This window comes from Chelonoidis abingdonii, chromosome 5, assembly GCF_003597395.2.
Source record: "Chelonoidis abingdonii isolate Lonesome George chromosome 5, CheloAbing_2.0, whole genome shotgun sequence".
In the NCBI taxonomy this organism is placed as follows: Eukaryota; Metazoa; Chordata; order Testudines; family Testudinidae; genus Chelonoidis; species Chelonoidis abingdonii.
Genome location: NC_133773.1, coordinates 109,994,683 through 110,016,645, shown reverse-complemented (window position 1 = coordinate 110,016,645; position 21,963 = coordinate 109,994,683). Strand labels below are relative to the sequence as shown.

Here is a 21,963-nt window from a genome sequence, read left to right as displayed (position 1 = left end):
CAGCTAAGTGACATACTCAGCTCTGTCACCTGCAGTATGTTCAACTCCCAGTCTACCACATTCCTTTAGAAAAGCCAGCTAGTAGCACTTTTGGAAGGAGAAAGATGCTCTGAAGATGCCCTGAACCCATAGCTCAATCAAGCCAGAGACTGACTACAGAATTAAGTAGATGGAATGGGAGAAAGATGACAGAGGTGATGCCTCCAGGTCTGTTCTCCATTAGAACAATTCTTCCTCAAGAAGAATTGCTGGGGCCTTTGAAAACTATTAGATCCCTATGATCATGCAGTAAATTTAAAGAACTGCAATTTAGAACAAGAAGTGAAGGAAAAGACCATATTTAGTTGCAATTGCAAAAGGAATAGAGTTTCCTGGTTTTCTTTGGAGGTCTCCCATTACACAACTGGATGGGCCAAATTGAGCTTACTTGTGAAAGTGGAATTTACTAGAATTCTGGTCTTCAATATGTCCTTGTGCTAGTATGTCAGAGATGGGGATTCCAGACATTTCACTCCGCTGACATTACAGATGACATAACAATAGAAGGCAGATAATTGTCATAGGACAGCAACCCAAAACAGTGGATCTAGATAAAGCACTGTCTACAGGGTCTCTAAAATTCAATATCCAAAGCAGACATCAAATCTCAGAAAACTCAGGACTTCAAGCTATTAGAAGCCCTTTCTGTCCCATAGCTCAACCTACTTTTGAATCATTTTTAATAGATTTGGTTTATGGTCATGTCAATTCATCTCGGTCATGAGTTAATAATTACAACAATCAATATACAGGTATTTGGATGCAAGGGATCTTTTCCAATTAGTTATAATATTTAGAAGAAAGAAGACGTTTTGAATAATATACAGATGAGTTAATGCTGTACTCTGTAAACTGAACTTTAAAGGACAAGTAACACAGAAGTTATTTTTTAAACCAGAGAAGTCTCTTCTTCTCCTTCTTGCTTTGTCATGTGACCAATTCAAAATTTTGCATTTCTAACTATCACAATTTCCTTAAGAGCGAAGTTGTGAGATCATAGTGAAAGAGGAGATGATTTTAACAAAAAATTCTTGTTAAACTTTTCAATGATTTGCCAATGGCAAATACGATATGAAACTGATGTAATTGTCTGTAATGAAATTTTGTTTTTCAAATGCTTTCAAACTTTCTGATAGCAAGATATTAAAAGAAGCCCTTTACAATCATAATAAAACAATAGAATTAAAACTGCTTATCAGACTTACCTGTAATGCCGACGGGCAACCATTCCTGATGCCACTCTTCCTTCCCTCTCACCCACACCACAGTTGCCCAGAAAATTGTTGCTATCCATAATGGCAAGTTCATGAAGAAAGAGTTCGATGGTACTTTCATCCCATCCATCTTCAGGACACTTCCCCTTCAGAAGGAATTATAATTATAATAAAAATACTGCCTAGACTTGGATAATTAAAATTGATAAGATTTCTTTAAGTAGATTGTTCTGTTAATTTTAGTATCTTCTTTAATGCACTGAGATTTAAAGCTTTAAAGAAATCTTCTAGTCTCCCCTTCCTAGTATATGAAATTGGAACATTTAATAATAAAAGCTACATAATAAACTGCTTCTATACTCAATGCAATTTGATATTAATGTTCCCAGAACGAATAAATTTAAGATGTATTTGTCTCAAAGTACAGCATTTTAGGATGCAGAACCAGAAGCAGCAAAGAGTAGTTAGGAAGTTTCTTACTAGGGTCCAGAGTGACCTAGACAAATTGGAAGACTGGGCTAAACAAAATCCGATGAGGTTCAACAAGGACAAGTGCAGAGTCCTGCACTCATGACGGAAGAATCCCATGCACTGCTACAGGCTGGGGACCGACTGGCTAAGCAGCAGTTCTGCAGAAAAGGACATGGGAATTACAGTGGACGAGAAGCTGGATATGAGTCAACACTGTGCCCTTGTTGCCAAGAAGGCTAATGGTATATTGGGCTGCATTAGTAGGAGCATTGCCAGCAGATCAAAGGAATTTGGCTTTGGTGAGGCCACATCTGGAATATATAAAGGATTTGGACAAATTGGTGACAGTCCAACGGAGGGAAATGAAAACGATTGGGGATGGGGCATATGATTTATGAGGAGAGGCTAAGGGAACCGGTCTTATTTAATCTGCAGAAATGAAGAGGGGGTATTTGATAGCAGCCTTCAGCTACCTGGAGGGGGGTTCCAAAGAGGATAGAGCTTGGCTGTTTTCAGTGGTGATAGATGACAGAACAGGGAGCAATGGTCTCAAGTTGCAGTGGCTGAGGTCTAGGCTGGATATTAGGAAAAAAAATTTCACTATGATGGTAAGGACTGGAATGCGTTACCTAGAATCTCTATCCATAGAGATTTTTAAGGCCCAGTTTGACAAAGCCCTGCCTGGGATGATTTACTTGGTTGGTCCTGCTTTAAGCAAGGTGCTGGACTAGATGACCTCCTGAGGTCTCTTCCAACCCTAATCTTCTATGATTCTGAGATTCACCTTATGAAGGATATACAGGATATTTGCTGTACAACATCCAATTTTAGTCCATTAGGACTATAACACTGATCAAGAGGCATGGAGAAGATAAAGTAAAAGACAACTAGGATAACAAAGTAAAGAATACTAATAATCAAAGAAAGTTAAAAGTAATTTCAGGTACTACACATTTTCCTACTTATTTTTTCTCTTCTTTGTTACGGTTTTAACAAAAAAAAAAAGACCCACTAAAGCAAGAGAAACTGACTACTTATTCAGGGGAGCCAGTGAGATTGACCAAACAAAAACTGCAGCCAAATGTTCTTTGCATTCCTTTGTGTAATATACTTACCTTTGTAAACTGCTCAGAGCAGGGGTTCTCAAACTTCACTGCACCCCTTTCTGACAATAAAAATTGCTACATGACCAGGGAAAGGGAGGAAGGGAAGGGGCAAAGCCAAAGCCCAAGGGCTTCAGCCCCAGGAGTGGGGACTGTAACCTGAACCCTGCCCGCCACCAGAGCTGAAGCCCAAGTGCCCTGGCTTTGGGTGATGGGGCTCAGGCTTCAGCCCTGGGCCCCAGCAAGTCTAACACCAGCCCTGGCGAACTTTGGGATAGTCTGAGAACCGCTGGCTTAGATGAAAAGCACTCGGAAAACACAAAGCATTACTACACCGCAACAAATAGCTATGCAACACCTATTCTCTTCTTCTGTATGTATTTAAACACTAACAAAAAAAAAAAAAAAAAAAAAAAAGTCCGCGACTTTTGGAATAGTCTGAGATGATGCCGCTGAGCTCTTAGATTTGAAAAGTCACTCAGGAAAAACACAATAGCATTACTCACACGCAACACATTAGCTATGCAACACTGATATCTCTTCCTTTTGCTTAGTGTATTTAAACGACTAACTCATAAAATTAAAAAATATAAAAAAAAAAAAAAAAAGCCTATTGTAGACTATGGTCCACTAGTCTCCTTCAATAATCTTAGTTATTTGTCACAATAACAGGAAAAAAATGTAGACAAAGGAGTGTCCATTTAAATGATCAGAAAATTAGGTCTGATCACATGAGAAAAGAGTAAGGGAGACACCTCAAAATTCCACATTAATAACAGGAAGACTTGCTTCTAATTACTAATTTCAGAATGTTATAGAACAAAAATAATAAAAATCAAGGGTAATGAATCACAACACATACGTGTACCATATATTTTACAAGTGTAATTTCATTTCAATTATAAATAATACTTTATAGTATGTTAGTAAATATTTAGTAATGTACAGGGCTTGAAAAATTCATTCAACCACTTGCCAGTGGCAGATTGAGAGCTTTTCCTGGCAAATGTGGGGCCTTAGCCATTAATTTTTGTAGAATTTAAACTTTCATTTAACGCCTGGTCTATACTACATTGTAGGTTTGACACAAGGCAGCTTATGTCGGCCTAGCTGTGGATGTGTCTTCACTTAAATTTGGCCCTCATTGACGTAAATGCCCTGCTGTGCTGATTTAATAACACCATCTCCCCAAGCAGTGTAGTGTCAAGGTCAATGTAATTACTTCCATGTAGCGAGAGCGTAGACACGGTGTTACTTATGTAGACTATTACTGGCTTCCTGCAGCTGTCCCACAATGCCCTAAACTGACCGCTCTGGTTATCGTTGTGAACTCTGCTGCCCAGGAGTCAGGTAGACAGGAAGCTCCTCCTCTCTCCCCCCGCATTTAAAGCTATGCAATTTCTTGAAATTTCTTTTCCTGGTGACCCAGCTTGGCGAGCATAGCTGGAAGCTCTCAACTGTTGAGTGTAATTGCCCAGCCGACCATGCCGGCTACATAGTCCAGATGAGCTCCTGCCTGGAACAGACAGGAGATACTGGATCTCCTAGGCATGTGGGGAGAAGATGCTGTGCAGATACAGTTCTGATCCAGCCATAGAAATGCGGACATCTATGAGCAGATTGCTCAGGAGAGACCAGCAGCAGTGCCACATGGAAGCCAAGTGTTCCGGTAGGCATAACAGAAGCCCAGGAGGCCAACAATTGACCTGGTGCCAAGCTGAAGACCTACCATTTTTACAAAGAGCTACATGCCATCCTCAGTGGAGACACCCCCACCACCCACAAGAGCCCCATGGATACTTCCGAGGAGCCCGAGTCACAAACCCCTGCCATGAACAGAGAGAAGGATAAAGGTAGATAAGGAGGAGTGCCGGGGACAGACAACCGGGAAATCCAGTTGTGCCGTGAGCCAAGACCTGTTTTTGATTCCACCACAGTAGTCATTTCCAACAGTCGAACATGGACGAGTCTGATGCAGGGGAAGGAACCCCTGTAAGTATGTAGTTTGCTTTGAAATTACAGGAATGGAATCCACAGAAGTCCTGCTGCTTTAGGGGTTCGCTCTTTTTCACTTGTGCTAAAAGAAGTAATGAAGCAACCAAGAGAGGCAGAGTTGCTATTTGCTTTTCATTCCCCACTAGAGTTAGGCAGAGGGGGCCATGTGGAGCAGTTTGTTTATGAACACCACGATGTCTCATTAATTCTCTATAGAGATCTTGATGAAACTTTCATGGAGGTACTCTGCAATACTCTGCCAAAGGTTTCTGGGAAGGGCTGCCTTGTTTCTTCCACCACGCTAGGACACTTTCCCATGCCACTCAGCGATTACTTCAGCAGGCATAATTGCAGTACATAGGTTATCAGCATGTGAACATGGGCAGCAACAGAACACCAGCAGAAGCTGTGCTCTCTCTGCCTATGTTACCCTCAGGAGTGAGATAGCTATAATCACCATCACCATCTGTGTAAAATGGTGCCAGTATTCAGTTCCATTGCCCTATACTACTAGAATCATGCAAGCAAGCTATTCCTCAGCCCCCAAAGGACCATACTCACCATAGCTGGTGCTGTGACTGGTGCTGTGCTCTACTACTCCCAATCAGAAGTGAGAATGTAGTGCTTACAACTTTTGGGGAGCAAGGGAATGAGTTCAGCATCTTGAGTTTTAATTTCTGTCTTGAATAACTAACAATGTGTGACTGTGTTTTGTATCTGCAGCTGCTGCCATTGCAGCCTACAGGGTCTCTCCCTCCACACCCGCAGAATGCCTGAGCCAGATAGGGAGAAGAAAGAAGAGGACTTGGGATCACATGTTCCAGGAGATCCTGCAAAGAGTGCTGCTTTACAGAACTAGCACAGGGCCTGGAGGATTATCACAGAGTGGAGAGGAGAAAGGTGCAGGAAAAGGAGAGAGACGTGCAGCAGCAGATGCTTGCACTTCTCAGACAGCAAACAGAGATACTTAAGACTGTGGTGGACCTGAAGGTTCAACAATCCTGTGCTCGCCTCCTTCTGCAGCCCACTGAGAACTGCATATTGGGACCTCCTTATTACCCCCTTCAACATTCCACGCGGCATCAGGGGTCGGTGCAGTACCTTTACCATTAAAGAAAATCACAGCTTTACATACATTGACTTGTGAAAGCCACAGTTGGTGTACCTGTACCTGAACTGGAAATGATTGCTGTTTCCACTTAATAAATTAAGGGAACAGAACTTAAGAAGTTTTAAATGTTTTTTAATTGCCTGGTTCATGTTACAGAATAAAATTGTATTTTTGGAATAAAATTCATCTTAGTTCACGGTATATGCTGGTTGGTGCTGAGCAGTTCTGGCAGCAACCAATTCCCCATTACTGCACTATCATTCACAAAAAATATTAACAGGTGCATTGACAATTTTATACTTAACCAAATTCACAGTTCATTTTGGTCAGTTTCATGGTCCTTGACATATTTTTCATGGCCATGAATTGGGTAGGGCCCTAGTTATATTGCTACATACACTGCAATCACTGCAAGATTCATTTGGAGCTGCAAAAGAGAAAGGCCATGTAGAGAACATTACAGCAAAACATACTACTCTGTCTCACTATTAAAATGTTCTTTTAAAGTCTCCCTGAACCGTATAGCTACATGTTGTGCTCTACTAATAGCCCTTGTAGCTGGCTGTTCAAATTCAGCAGATAGCCGCTTCATTTCCACCCTCCACCCTGGTGGAAACTTTTTCTGCTTTATTTTACAAATATTATACAGGACACAGCAGGCAGTTATAACCATTCAGCTATTTTTCTCCCTAAGGCCCAAACGTATAAGTAAACAATGCCAGTGACCCTTCAAACAACCAAAGGCACATTCAAATGTCATTCTGCACCTGCTGAGCTTGTACTTGAAGTGCTTCTTGATGCTGTTGAGGTGGTCAGTGAATAACTTCATGAGTCATGGGAGCAAGGTATAGGCTGGGTCACCCAGGATCACTACTGGCATTTCAACATTCCCAATGGTAATTGCCAGTTGGGAAAGAAAGTCCCTGCAGCTTTCTGAACAGTCCTGTATTCTTAAAGATGTATGCGTCATGCACCTTCCCTGACCAGCCCATGCTGATGTCAGTAAAGCCTCCCCAGCGATCCATCAGCGCTTGTATAACCATAGAAAAGTAGTCCTCTCTGTCAATGTACTCTGTGGCAAGGGGGTCTGGTGCTAAATAGGAATATGCATGCCATCTATCACCTCACCCCAGTTCAGGGACCCCACTGCTGCAAAACATCTGTCATGTCCTGCACATTGCTGAGAGTTAGTCATGTGTAGCAAGAGATGATTAATGGCCCTGCACACTTGCATGACAACAGCCCCTGTGGTGGATTTCTCAACTCCAAATTCATTTCTGACTACCTGGTAGCAATCTGGCATTGCAAGTTTCCACAGTGCAATTGTCACTCACTTCTCAACTGTTAGTGCAGCTCTCATTTTGGCATCCCTGCACTGGAGGGCTAGGAAGAGCTCAGCGTACAGATCCAGGAATGTGGCTTTGCACATCCAAAAGTTCTGCAGCCCATGCTCTTATGTCATACCTCCATAACGATGCAATCCCACCAGTCAGTGCTTGTTTCTCAGGCCCAGAACCAAACACTCCATCTCCAGTTGCTCCATGAATTCCACCAACAGTCTTGAATTGGTTCTTTCTATGTCCCAGAGCAATCTAGCCTTCAAGGAATCATCATATTCCCCATGGCTCCTCTTGCAGCTCTGTAAATACTGCAGGATCACATGCCCCATGCTTGATATGCTTGTGACAAGAATGCAGAGCTGTGCGGACTCCATGCTTCTGTCAGAGATGGCGGACAGTGAGGAGGGACACATGGGTTTGTGGAATTTTGAAAAGAATGCGTGAAAATTATGGGATGCAGATGAAATTATGGAATGGGAAGTTGACTCCATCCTCCTAGTCACCTCTGCATGACTTGTTTTGGTCCTAGCAGGCATTACAAGAACTTCCCAAAAGTTCTGGAGTTGCACTGTGGGATACTTACCCATAGTGCATTGCACTCTATATCAATACAAGAGCTCCGGATGAGAATGCACACACAAGCAATGTAATAACTGCAGTGGCTTTATACAGATGTAACTTATGTTGACATAATTGTGTAGTGTAGACATGGCCTAAGTGCTAAAAGCTGAGATTTTATGGTTACAGTCTGCCAAACGTAAACTGACAAAGTGCTGCCTTCTTCAGGGCTTGTCAGTCCCTGATTAACTCCATCCAGAAAAAGATGCCATATTTCTTAACCCAGGTCAGTAAACAAGCCCTGTGAGGCTCACAATTTTACCAAGCATCACAAGAATTAAATTAAAAGACTGGTCAGTTTCATGATCGATGCTCAGAACTCTATGAGCAACAGTCAAACCATCACAAACCATGTTAGTGTTAGGCTGCTGCTTGTGAAAGCCATGAGCAGCAGCAGCAAGGTCACTGGAGTTATTCACAGCAGAGCAGTGAGAAAGGACTTGAGAAACATTACTCCTATTGTATTTTTAGGCCTATCTCAGGCCCCTTTCTCAATGGCAGCAAGAAAGCTCAAGGGTCGGAGAAGGATAGAGTTTTGAAGACCCAACCCTTACAACCACTGTGAGTGTTCTGAAAGGGAGGAGAGAAAGCTCCTTCCCACTTCCGGGAGTTAGGGGGAAGGGCATTTCAAATTTATCAGACCCGTTCTAAGAAGAGGTTAATCTGAAACAGGGAGCCCTCAAGTTGGATCTAGGGACAACAAACCAGTAAAAATCTGAGCAGCAGATAGCGGCTATGCGTTTCACATGGCACTGGCTCTAGACCTTGCCTGTTGGACATCCCCTCATTTCTCTTTTGTACCTCTTGCTTGTAAGCATCTAATAATTTTTTTCACGTAGTCATAGTAGATTTTGCAAAAATAATGAAGTAAATCTACACTAGAAAAGTTACAGTGGAAGAGCTGCACCACTGTAGCAGAGACTCATAGACTCATAGGTCAGAAGGGACCAATATGATCATCTAGTCTGACCTCCTGCACAAGGCAGGCCACAAAACCCTACCCATACACATTTATAACAACCCCGACCCATGACTGAGTTATTGAAATCCTCAAATTGAAGATTTGAAGACCTCAAGCTGCAGGGAATCACCAGCAAGCGACCCATGCCCCACGCTGCAGAGGAAGCGAAAAACCTCCAGGGCCTCTGCCAATCCGCTGGAGGAAAATTCCTTCCCGACCCCAATATGGCGATCAGCTAAACCCTGAGCAGTGGCAACGACTCACCAGCCAGCACCCAAGAAAGAATTCTCGTGCATAACTCAGTTCCCATCCCATCCAAACATCCCCTCACAGACATTGAAGCAGACTTATCTGCCGATAATCCAAATCAATTGCCCAAATTAAACTATCCATCATACATCCCCTCCATATACTTATTCAAGCTTAGTCTTAAGCAGAATAGTCTTTTGCCCCCACTACTTCCCTCGGAAGGCTGTCCCAGAAACTTCACTCCCCTAATGGTTAGAAACCTCATCTAATTTCAAGTCTAAACATTCCTAAATCCAGTTTACCCATTCGTCCTCGTGCCTAATTACTACTAAATTAATAATCCTCTCCCTCCTAACGTTAATCCCCTGATTATATTTATATAGAAGCAAGCATATCCCCCCGAGCCTTCTTTTGGCCAGGCTAAACAAGCAAGCTCTTTGAGTCTCTCTTTCATAAGGCAGATTTTCCATTCCTCGATCATCCTAGTAGCCCGTCTCTGAAGCCTGTTCCAGTTTGAATATCATCCTTCTAAACATGGGACACCAGAACTGCACACAATATTCCAGGTGGGTCTCACCAGCGCCGTATATAACGGCACTAACACCTCCTTCTCCTTGCTGGAAATACCTCGCCTGATGCATCCTAAACCGTATTGCTTTTTTAACAGCCATATAACATTGGCGGCTCATAGTCACTGCTACAACCAATACCCAAGGTCCTTCTCTCCTCGACCGTTTCCAACTGATGCGTCCCCAACGTATATCTAAAATTCTTTTATTATCCCTAAGTGCATGACTTTGCACTTTTTCACTATTATATTTCATCCTTGTACTAATACTCAGTGTACAAGATGGTCCAGATCTTCCTGAATAGTATCCCGGTCCTTCTCCTGTTTAGCAATACCCCCAGCTTCGTGCATCGCAACCTTTATACACATTCCTCTCTTTTGTGCCAGGTTCAAAATTAAATAGGTTAAATAAGGTCGGTCCCAAAACCGATCCTTGAGGACTCCGCTAGTAACCTCCTTCCAGCCTGACAGTTCACCGCTTCAGTACGACCCGCTGTAGTCTCCCTTTAACCAGTTCCTTATCCACTTACAACTTTCACATTCATCCCCATCTTTTCCAATTTAACTAACAGTTCCCCATGCGGAACCGTGTCAAACGCCTTACTGAAATCGAGGTAAATTAGATCTACCGCATTGCCTTTGTCTAAGTAATCCGTCACCTTCTCAAAGAAGGAGACACTTAGGCCACATCTCCACTACAAAATTACGTTGACCTGTTATTAAATCTTTTGTGTGTGTGCCCATGTGGCTTCTTGTGTTGGTAGTGTGCATCCTCACCAGAAGCACTTGTATTGATAGTATTTTCAGTGTAGAGCATTTTGGGACAGCATCTGGAGGCCAGTAACAGTTGACGTAAGCAATGCAGTGTCTACACTGACACTGCATCAACCTAATTACATCCCCTGTGACTCTATGCCACTCACAGAGGTGGTGTTACTAAATCAGTGTTGAGAGGCACTTACATCAGCAGGAGCCAAATTTAAGCGAAGAAACTTCCACAGCTAGGTCAACCCAAGGCAACTTATGTCAATCTAAGCATGTAGCATAGACAGGGTTACCATATGTCCGTATTTTCCCGGACTTGTCTGGCTTTTTAGTTCTCAAGTCGCTGTCCAAGAGGAATTTTTAAATATCTAAAAATGTCTGGGAAAATATGGCTATATGGTAACCCAAAGACAGTCCAAAGTCCTGGGGCTGGCAGTGCTTCCTGGGATAGTTCCCAGTGCCTGCCTGCCGGCAGAAGACCTGCAGTGTGGGCGGCCCCTAGGCACAGAGGTGGAAGGGGTCTCCGCGTGCAGCACTGGCTCCCTCCTGCTCAATCAGAGCTGCAGGGGTGGGGCTTGCAGGTGCCAGCAGCGGGCATAGAGTACTCTGCCCTGAACCTCGGAGTCAGAGGGACCTGCCGGATGCTTCCTGGGAGCCATCCCAGATAAGCACTGCTGGAACTCCCCATCTCACCCCCCGGCAGGTCCCGCTGGCTCTCAGGGTCAGGTCGGGGACAGAGGGCTCTCTGCGCACTGCTGGCGCCTGCCAGCCCTGCTGCACAGCTCCTGCAGCTCCCACTGGTGCTTTTCCCGGCCAATGGGAGCCACAGAGCTCGCACTTGTGGCGGGTGTAGCATGTGGAGACACCTCAGCTGCCCCTGATCCTAGGAGCCAGAGGGACCTCGGCAGGAGGGTTAGTAAGCGAGCAGGGTGGGGTGAAGAGGCGAGTGGGAAGGGAGACAGTGGCTGGCTAGCTGGCAGATGAGTAGGCAAGTGGCAGGCAGGGAGGGTGAATAGGCGAGCTGTGAGCCAGTGGAGGGCAGGGGGCGATGAAGAGGCAAGCAGCGATGGAGCCAGATGCAGATGGGTGGGCGGGGGTGAGGAGGGAAGAAGCAGCGAGCCAATGGCAAGCAGGGGTTCTCGGGGTGGCATGGGGATTTCTGGCAGGGGAGTGAGGTGAGTGGGAGGAGGCGAGTGGTGGGTGGAAGACTGAGGAGGGATGCAGCAAGCCAGCAGTGGGCTAGGGGGTGAGGAGGGTGTGTGGTGGTGGGGTCGAGCAGGGAGGGAGCAGGACCAGGGCAGAGTGGGGGCAGAGCATGGGAGCAGTGGGGGTGGACTGTGGGTGGGGCCAAAACCTTCCATAGACTGTTCTCTTTTTTGAATGCTCAAATATGGTAACCTTAAGCACAGACTAGGCCTTACTACAGCAATGGACAAGCTTCTTTGATTGCTGTAAATAATTCATCTCTCTGAGAGGAATTCTTTGGTCGACCTACCAGTGTCTACACTGGGACTCAGACTGGTTTAACTAGGTGTCTCCGGGGAGTGAATTTTTCACACCCTGAGCGATGTAGTTAGATCAACCTAACTTTGTAGTGTAGATGAGTCCCTGGTACTATATGGGACCCAGCAAAGCACTCTGCTAAGCAACAGGAAAACAGAAACCTCTAACTTGCTTGGAACACATACCAGCAAAGCCCAGGATACACAATGCTGGAGCCAGACAAGGTGCTGGGTAGTTATTTTGGGGGGATATATCAATGCTCCCAGCATGCATCTCTGCAGGAGATCTGACTAGATGAATATAATGGCTCCTTCAGGCCATAAAAATCAATTCATCTTCCCAGAGGCCCTTCATGTGCTTTACAAAAGGATGTGCCCTACACAAAGGCACAGGTGAATGGCACCGAGTACAATGCCAAGATTCTTCCTATTTCCCAGTCCTTCTGCATCCACCCACACTCTGGAGTTACACTTAGCTTGTAAGCTCTTTGGGGCAAGGGCCAGGAGCTTATTCTGTATTTGTACAGCATTTAGCACAACCCAACGGCTGGGCTCCTGTGCACTATAGGGTAGACAAATCATAACCAGGCTACCTGTCAGTTTATGCCACACGCACTCTTGCCCTAAAGGGCACATGGAGGGGGGGGCAGGGAGCCTCCCAACCTGGCCCATGTGGCTGAGGGGAGGGACAGGCTGCTCAGCCTAGGGTGACCAGATATCCCCATTTTATAGGGACAGTCCCAATTTTTGGGTCTTTATCTTATATAGGCTCTTATTACCACCACCCCCCCCGCCCATTTTTCACATTTGCTGTCTGGTCGCCCTAGCTCAGCGCCACAGCTCTAATCAGTGCGCACGAGGGAGGGCGCGCTGCACAACAGCTGAGGGCCGGGTGCACGCTGAGGGAGCGACCTTAGGACCCCCGTGGCAGTGGGGTAGGAACGACCGTTACCTGCTCCAGCAACGCCCGCAGGCGCAACTCATGCGCGCGCCGGCCCTGCGCCCCCTGCCGCACGTAGGCCGCGTTCACCAGCCTCTCGCTAGCGCCGAAATTCTCAACGTTCATGTCGGAAGAAGTGGGCGGAGAAACCGACAAACACGCTCAGATTCCCTACTCTCCCGCCGCCACTGCGCAGGCGCAACGCCCTGGGACAAGGCGCCATGACATCACGTGAGGTGACACGCTCAAGTCCCAGGGAATAATTAAAAGCAGGTGCGCATGTGCGTGGACAACGTGTGATGCCACGCCCCCTAGGGGTAGGTTGGGGTGCGGCGCGGCGCCCTTGTGGCGCGCGGAGTGTTGTACGTCTATACCTCGCGGGGGCGCTGCTGCCTCCTCGGCCCGCAACGGCCGCAGCCCGCGGAGTGGAGCTGAGTGCAGGCAGGTGTCTCCATGCGGGGGCAAAGGCGGGGCTTGCACGGCATGTCCTGGCCTGAGCACAGCCAGACTGAGCAAGCGCACCTGCCGCGGGGGCCAGGCTGCTCCGCCCGGGCGTACTGGCCGCAGCGCCACTGTAGATGAGCACCACGCCGGCCATCACGCTGCGTGCGAGCCTAGGGGCGGCCGCGGAGATCGGGTTCTGCGTGCCTGTGCGCTAGGGCGAGTCAGCACTGGGGAGCCGTGGCTGCAGGCCGCGCTGTACCAACGTCCAGTAAAGAGGGGCTCGGAAAAGCCCAGTTCGGCCCTCGCAGGCCGGTGTTGCGGCCCAAACAGTCTGGAAATAACTCAGGAAGCGCCCTTAGGATCTGGGCTTAGTTTAGGCCTGACTAGGAGAGGCGCACTGGGCTGTCCTGGAATGTATTGTGGAGTTACCGTTTTGTTAAAAGCCTGCCCAGGCCTGAATATATTAGAGAGGTGAAGGGTTTTGATAACTTTAAGGAGAAAACCCTTTTCTGTACAAGGGAGGAAAAGCAGGATACTGTATTCCTGCAGGGCCTAGAAATTAACCTACGTCGAGGCTGCTCACACTTGCATAGGTGCTTAACTTTAAGTTTATGATTAGTCCCTCTTTGTGGTTAATAGGATTTCTTAAAGTTAAAAGCATGCATTTTGGGCTGCTGTATGCAGTTCTTCCACCATTATAATTGTTTTGGTTAGGGATGTGCTTGTTTACTAAAATACTTACACCAGTACAACCCTTAGTGTGGACACAATTCAAGGTGCCTTATACTGATATAGCTTTTCCCATAAGGGAATGGGAATAAACTAAGGGTACGTCTACACTACAGGATTATTCCGATTTTACATAAACCGGTTTTGTAAAAAGATTGTATAAAGTCGAGTGCACGCGGGCCACACAAGCAGATATTCGGTGGTGTGCGTCCATGTACCGAGGCTAGCGTCGATTTCTGGAGCGTTGCACTGTGGGTAGCTATCCGTAGCTATCCCATAGTTCGCAGTTGCCCCCGCCCATGGAATTCTGGGTTGAGATCCCAATGCATGATGGTGCAAAAACAGTGTTGCAGGTGATTCTGGGTAAATGTCGTCACTCATTCCTTCCTCCGTGAAAGCAACGGCAGACAATCATTTCGCGCCCTTTTTCCCTGGATTGCCTTGGCAGACGACGTAGCATGACAACCATGGAGCTTGTTTTGGCCTTTTCACTGTCACCGTATGTGTCCTGGAGCCGCTGACAGAGGCTGTACTGCAGCGCTACATAGCAGCATTCATTTGTTTTGCAAGGTAGTAGAGATGGTTACTAATTTTTCTGTTACTGTCTGCTGTGCCATTGTAAATGGCAATGAGATGATGGTTATCAGCTGTTCTGTACCGTTGTTGCGTCATGGGTGCTCCTGGCTGACCTTCACTGAGAGGCCGGCTGGGGGCAAAAAACAAAAATGACCCCAGGGTGGTCATTCCTTCCTTTATGTTGTATCTAAAAACAGATCAGTCTTGCCTAGAATATGGGCAGTGTATCAGAGAACCAGGGCACAGCTGCTCCATGTCAGATCTCACAGAAATGATGAGCTGCCTGCCATTCTAGGGTGCCCTGCAACAACCCACTCGTTGCTTCCCTCCTCCCCCAACCCTTCTGGGCTACCATTGCAGGGTCCCCCCATTTTGTGTGATGAAGTAATAAAGAATGCAGAATAAGCAACACTGACTTTTTAATGAGATAAAGTTGAGGGGAGGCAGCCTCCAGCTGCTATGATAGTCCAGGCAGGAACATTAACGGTGTGGGGAAGAGGAGCCCCAGATCCTGCTGCTATGATAGTCCAGGCAGTACAGAATCTTTTCTTTAGACATGAAAGGGGGGAGGCTGATGGAGTTCAGCCCCCCATTTGCTATGATGAGGACGGTTACCAGCCATTCTGTACCATCTACTGGGAATGACCGGGAGTCATTCCTATTTTGCCCAGGCGCCTCCAGCTGACCTACCTGAGGGCAGCAGGGCACTCACAGGCCTGATGATAAGGATGGCTACATCTACTGCACTGTACCATCTGCCACCAGGGAAGGGAGGGGAGAAGTTGCTGCTGTTCAGTGCCCCAGCACCGTGTCTACCAGCAGATGCAGTAGACATATGGTGACATTGAAAAAGGTCAAGAAATGATTTTTCCTTTCTTTCACGGGGCGGGAAGGGAAGTAAATTGATGAGGTGTACCCTGAACCCCCGGACAATGTGTTTGACCCTACAGGCATTGGGAGCTCAGCCAGGAATGCAAATGCTTTTCGGAGACTGCGGGACTGTGGGATAGCTGGAGTCTCAGTCCCCCCTCAACTCCACCAGAGAGGTCCTTTGGGGCCATCTGCCTGTCCCAAGTCAGGATAAAGGAGGAGGGTTGGGCATGGGCTAGCAACTCCACCTCATAAAAAATCAACCTGCTACAGAACGCGCAATAATAGAGACAACAGAGACTTTTACCCTGGAAAAAGAGGGTATTCAACTCGAAGATGCATGACGCTGGGTGGTGAAAGCTGTGAGGAGCCACTAAGTCAATTACCGTTCTTGCAACCAGGAGGATACCATAGGCCATGGAACGTGGGACCATGTTCGAGTCAGGAAAGACGCCCAGGTTGCAGCAGAGATGAGGAGCAGCAGCCTGACCCTATTAGTACACTACGCAAGCAGCCAACTAACATCACCAGACAGGCACTGCGTGGAACCCCCAAGGCAAGCAGAAAAGAGGCCGTCCAGAAACACCTGGCGACGCGACCTTCAGGCTGATAGCAAAAAATGGGCTATACCTGGAACCAGCTAGAGCAAATGGCCCAGGTAGAGGACCTGGGATCTGTGGTTGGCGCCCATACCCCGATTGGGGTGACGGGATGAGTGAGTGAGTGAGTCAGTCCCCCTCCATTCTCCATGAGCGTCCATTTGATTCTTTTTGGCTTTCCGTTACGCTTGTCACACAGCACTGTGCTGTGGACTCTGTATCATAGCCTGGAGATTTTTTTCAAATGCTTTGGCATTTCGTCTTCTGGAACAGACCTCTGATGGAACAGATTTGTCTCCCCACACAGCGATCAGATCCAGTATCTCCCGTACGGTCCATGCTGGAGCTCTTTTTGGAGTTGGGACTGCATCGCCACCCGTGCTGATCAGAGCTCCACGCTGGGCAAACAGGAAATGAAATTCAAAAGTTCGCAGGGCTTTTCCTGTCTACTGTGCCAGTGCATCTGAGTTCAGATTGCTTTCCAGAGCGGTCACAGTGGTGCACTGTGGGATACCGCCCGGAGGCCAATACCGTCAATTTGCGACCACGCTAACCCTAATCCGATATGGTAATACCGATTTCAGCGCTACTCCTCTCGTCGGGGAGGAGTACAGAAACTGGTTTAAAGAGCCCTTTATATCGCAGCGTTAAATCAGTTTAACGCTACTAAAATCGGTATAAACGTGTAGTGTAGACCAGGCCACAACCACTATAAGCGTCTTTATACTGGTATAATTACATCTGTAATAGAGGTGTTTTGCAGCTTTAGCTATACTGGTATAGTTAACGCAGTACAATTTTTGTGTGTAGACAAGCCTAATAATTGGGTTATTGAACCCCTGTGGAAGTTTGTACCTGTTTCACCACATTCACAGCTAGTGGCTTTCTACAGCATTTCCAAAGTCAGTTATGTCCTTGAGACAGAAAGACTTAATGGAGAATAAAATAAATATTTAGTGGTGTTGTTGTTTTTTTGTTTGTTTTTTTTTAAAGAAAACTAAACTGGTTTCATTAGTGGAGAAAGCTGCCTAGCTATCTCAAATCCTTACATAGGAGCCTTGTATTTAAGTAATTAAATTACTTGAAACAGCATGATTTCACTCAGAACCTCTACTAGAAGATCTCACATTCATTAAAGCTTTGCCTACACTAGAAATGGTTTGCTGGTATAGTTATACCAGAACAACTATACCAGCAAACCTTCTTAGCTTATGCTGGCAAAAGAGTGCTTTTGCTGGTATAAAGCGATAAAGAGCCCTGTGGCACCTTGTAGACTAACATCAGCATGCATCAGATGAAGTGGGTATTCACCCATGAAAGCTTATGCTCCAATACGTCTGTAAGGTGCCACAGGACTCTTGGTCGCTTTTTACAGATCCAGACTAACAAGGCTACCCCTCTGATGCTTTGCTGGTATTTGCTGTGATTCCCCTCCTGCCTGGCCCCCAGACATAACTATGCCAACAAAACTTTTAAGTGCAGACCAGGCTCAGAACTCCCACTTCAGGACATTGCCATGCAATTTACAGTATTAAATTATTTTACTGAAACCTCTTCTTAATGCACTCTAAAAACATCCAGAACTAGAGACAGCAGCACCTCTGCAATTCTATGAGCCCACCTGAAATACTTTAGATGTGTAAAGTATGTACAAAGGCTTTGATCCAGCAACAATATATGCTTATCTTTACTTATGAGTTGAAATTTGTGGGATTGCTCACATACTTGGAAGTTAGGCATGTGTGTAACTATTAGCAGGATTGGGGCCACCGTTTATGCACAGAAGACTGTATTTTGCATACTTCTCTGTGTTGCTTTAAATGTATTATAAAACACCTGACAGCAACAAAATAGATTTTTCACTGTGATTTCATCTGTGGGTACCTTGTAGACAGTTTTTTATATTTGGATTATACAAGACTTTTTATGCATTAAACATCAATTATTTATTATTTCAAGTATTAAAATGTATTTGTTTTATTAAATAACTGATACAATATATTTAATGTCCTATAAGTATTTATTCTTTTATAGATCTTCCTTTTAGCTTTTGAATAAATTTATCCTGAATCTGTATTAAAATACCACCTTATTTAAGAAACCACCTTTTTACATTCTCCTGAGTGGTTCCTTATTATATGGTATATCTTGTCTGCAAAGTAAATTTAAATGTAAAACTAAACACAAACAATGCATTGAAACAATGTTTAGGTTGAAAAAGCAAGGAGAAATTAGGTTAAAACTGCTGGAGTAACTTTTATTCAGCCCAGTTCTGTTTACGTGTTTAGTATCACTTCTGCAACTGGTCATTTTAGTCACAGTGAAGTTTATTAATGAGATTTAGCCATTTTTCAATTTGACTCTCAAGCAGATACTTTTTTTTAAAAAATGGTTAATTATTTGAAATAACAATTTAGTATGAAAATATTTCAAGCTGTGGATTGCTTGTCAACTCTTTACTGTTTTCAGTATTTGACATATGGAATTCACTATTAGAGTTGTTTTTCTTTCTTGCCTGCATTTTATAAGCCGGAGGAGTGTCTGAACAATTCATTCTGTCAGGCTGAGGTTGGAAGGACTAAAAGAGAGGAATTAAGAGAACTGGATTTTAGGAGCAATGTATTCTGTCTCCACAAACTCTTTTCTAGTTTTAGAATGTTTGGTTGTTTATTTTTATACCTAAGAAATAAAGGACTGACTGAGACTTTTTTTAAAGTAAGCTTTTAGGATAGGTTCCTGAGTTCATATTTCTGATGTTTAGTTTTGAGCAAATATAACTGGCCCCTTAAAACTTACTTTTGGAGTCTTATCTGGTTCTTCCACTTCATAGTTTTATGTTTAGATGGTTAAATAACATGGGAAACATACATAGTGACCTCTCTGACCCTATGAACCATAGCTTTAATCAACTTGATTACTTCATCAGCAAGCCTCACAAGTTGTTAATGTTAAACCTATTGGAATAATTGTTGGCTCAGAGTTTACTTTTAATAGATTGTTATTCAGCCTGTTGAAGCATAGAAGAGCCATTCTAAAAGATTTTTTCCCTTAGAAATTAAAATATTTGGTGTTGAACCTGGAATGTGATGTTGCACTGGATCTGGTTTTCATACAAGGGACATTATTTATTTTGTTCATTTGAAAGTTCACAAGAGGGCGCCCACGTAAAGCTAAAATTACACTGAATGTGAGCGAGCTACCATAGGGGTTTATTTCTATTTGTACTTACCCTCTTTTTATATTTCTTTTGTTCTAGGGTTCAGACAGCACTGTAATAGTAATGTACTGTAATGTAAGAGGTACATTATAAATATCTACACAGTGAGATACATTAGAGGATTAGATTCATGTTCAAATTGATGAAAAATATATGAAAAAAACTGAAATAATCCAGATCTTGATGACTATATAATATGCAACACTGTAAAATCAGGTCCTGTATTTTTTTTCTCCGTGTAATTGTTTATTGGGCATAAAGGGCCAATTCATTTGGGTTTACACAAAGGATAAACTTGGTCCATTATGCTCATCTTCAGCAGAAACAAATGAAAAGAGAAATGCAAATATGAAGAGATTCTATGAGATTACAGATATTAATAAGCAATATAAGCAAATGATACATGATACAAAATCCATATCCAGCAATTAAGATGTGATAAAACAGACCAGTCAGGTATTTGACTGGTTATTTTATCAGTCCCTGAAAAAAGTAACTTTCTTTAGGTTTAAGTAGCACATTGAAAGACCCTTACAATTCCATAAAATGACTCATTTCCCACCACTCATAGCCTTCATTTTAGTTGAACAGAAAATTGACTTGCTTATGATGTGCTAATAAGGAGAGAACAGTTTGGGATTTAAGAATAAAGCAAAATAGTGGAATATTTCTGTTAAAATGGTCAGCAATTAAATAAGTGTTTGTGATACTGCCAAATTTAGGTTTTGAAGTTAATAATCTATGGAGACTAAGAGAACAGTTCACACTTCTTAGAAGTATTGTCTCAGACTGTCTGCAAATTGACATCTGACAATAATCAGTTACAATCAATTTATGTACTCAACATTTTCTTCCCCACCATGAGAGCCAGAAACTTCCAAAAAAATAAAACTTAGATTCTAGGGTGTCATTTTGCAGTAAGAGGTCCCGTGCTGTAATCATTTCATTTATAAATTTCACAAAATGCAGCCAGCCCCGGACTGTAGATTGCCTCGGATCGTCCTGAATGTATTTGTATGGGGTGGGGGTAATCTAGCGTTACTGGAGCGAGTGCGTTGGTCTCAAAATTCACTTTCAAAGCAAGAGAATAAAAGATAAATGTGTAAAGAAAGATATTGTCAACTCGAACTTCCCAACGCGGAATAGAGCGGAGAAGCCGTCTGTGCCAGTGTGTTCGTGCAGGCCCCTTGGGAACTCAGGTCTCCCTGTTGAAGTTTGTGCGCTCGGGGGTGGGTGTTTGAAGACTGTCTCTCCCTTGGTAGGCTGGGGGACACGGGTGGGGGAGGGCTCAGCAGCCGAGTCTTTCCCTGCTGTGCCCCTTGTCCCTGTAGCTGGCCCTTTAAGGGCTGGCGAGGTATCTACGTCCCTCGGCTATGGTGCGCATGTGTAGTGAGGGCTGCTGAGAGGTGGCGCCGCGGAGCTTGTCAGTCCGATTCTGGGCTGCTGCCTGCGCAATGCGTCCTCCCGGAGGCGTGTGAGCCCGCCTGGCGGCTCGCGGGATCTTACCCAGCCCGCCGCAGACGCTAATGGCGGAGCCGGGCCCTGAGGAGCCAGACGAGCGGCTGTTGGTGCTCTCGGAGCCAGCGCTGCAGGACAGCCCCCCCGCGCGGGGGCTCCACGGGAAAGCAGCTCCTGGCAGGGCCGTGAGGCTCGGCGGGGCCCCGGGGCTGGAGGAGGATGGGGACGTAGACACGGACCCCGAGGAGGATGGTGAGGAAGAGCCGCTGCTAGGAGCGTCTGCCACCCGCAGGATCCGGAAAGCCAGTGCCTCCTGGGACAGGGAGACTCGCGTCGCCGCAGGTACAGGCGAGCCCTGTCCACAGGCTCTCCCCACCGGTGGGACTGCTCCTCTCCCCCAGTTTCCAGGGCGCTCCCCTTGGCTGTTAGTCTTTGTTCCCTTCGGGGAACGCGGGGATTCCTCACCACCACTCCTCCGTTCATGTCTTGTCCTCGGTTTGCTGATCCCTTGACTCAGCGTTCACTTTCTCTTTCCTTTCCTTTCCTTTTTGAAGTGCTGCTGGCTAGGTAGGGTAGGAGACGTAAAGGGGGGGATGCTTCCTCACATTCTTCCTGTACATACACACGTACAGCCTGCCCCCACACTGTGTAAAACAACGGTTTACCCTCCTTCCTCTTCCTTACACGTTGTGGAATATGACTTACTTCAAATAAATTTTTAAAAGAAGTGAGCGAGGGATAAAAGATCAGGAGCGGTTCCTGGAACAAGATCAAAGTTGTAATTGTTGTGCGATTTGAGAGAGCTTACCTGAAAAGGAAGGAGATGGGATGTAGTATGAGATCATTGTAAAGCTATTTTTGCTGCTTGCAAGAGCTGCCTAACTGAAGGCCTCTGTTTGCTCAGGGAATGGCAACAATATAATGTTGCAAAGATGATGGGTGCCATAAGGAGGCCTGGGGGGGATCCTCGCCTGCAGGGATGTTTATGCCCCCCTACTCAGATCTGAACCTTAGAGTTCGGAAAATAAGATGCTAGCATGAAACCTCCAAGCTTAATTACCAGCTTGGATCTGATAGCGCTGCCACGAGCCAGAAATTCCAGTGTCTGGCTCACTCTGGTCTCCCCAAAACCTTCCCTGGGGGACCCCAAGACTCAGATGCCCTGAGTCTACAACAAAGGGAAATAACCCCCTC

At 45.4% G+C, this 21,963-nt stretch overlaps 2 protein-coding genes across 5 annotated transcripts in view; one reads left to right on the top strand and one right to left on the bottom strand.

Annotated features, from left to right (window-relative positions):
- SEPSECS (Sep (O-phosphoserine) tRNA:Sec (selenocysteine) tRNA synthase) overlaps window positions 1-13,089 on the bottom strand; it is a 53,920-nt gene extending 40,831 nt beyond the window's left edge. Inside the window, exons 1-2 of one of the 2 annotated variants that reach the window (XM_032806602.2) lie at window positions 12,889-13,089; window positions 1,245-1,399 (exon numbers count right to left, since the gene is read on the bottom strand). In XM_032806602.2, coding sequence (XP_032662493.1) covers window positions 1,245-1,399; window positions 12,889-13,002 — 269 coding nt within the window. In that variant the 5' untranslated portion in view covers window positions 13,003-13,089. The remainder of the gene's footprint in view (window positions 1-1,244; window positions 1,400-12,888) is intronic. The other variant, XM_032806603.2, reaches the window with a different exon arrangement.
- Window positions 13,090-13,214: 125 nt separating this feature from the next.
- Window positions 13,215-21,963, top strand: part of PI4K2B (phosphatidylinositol 4-kinase type 2 beta) — a 44,052-nt gene continuing 35,303 nt past the window's right edge. The window contains exon 1 of one of the 3 annotated variants that reach the window (XM_032806606.2): window positions 13,215-13,317. Coding sequence is in view for 1 of the 3 variants with exons in the window: in XM_032806604.2 (XP_032662495.1) it covers window positions 20,838-21,111 (274 nt within the window). In the remaining 2 variants the exon portion in view is untranslated. Of the gene's footprint in view, window positions 13,318-18,082; window positions 21,148-21,963 lie in introns of those variants that run through there. The other 2 variants (XM_032806604.2, XM_075066545.1) reach the window with 2 other exon arrangements.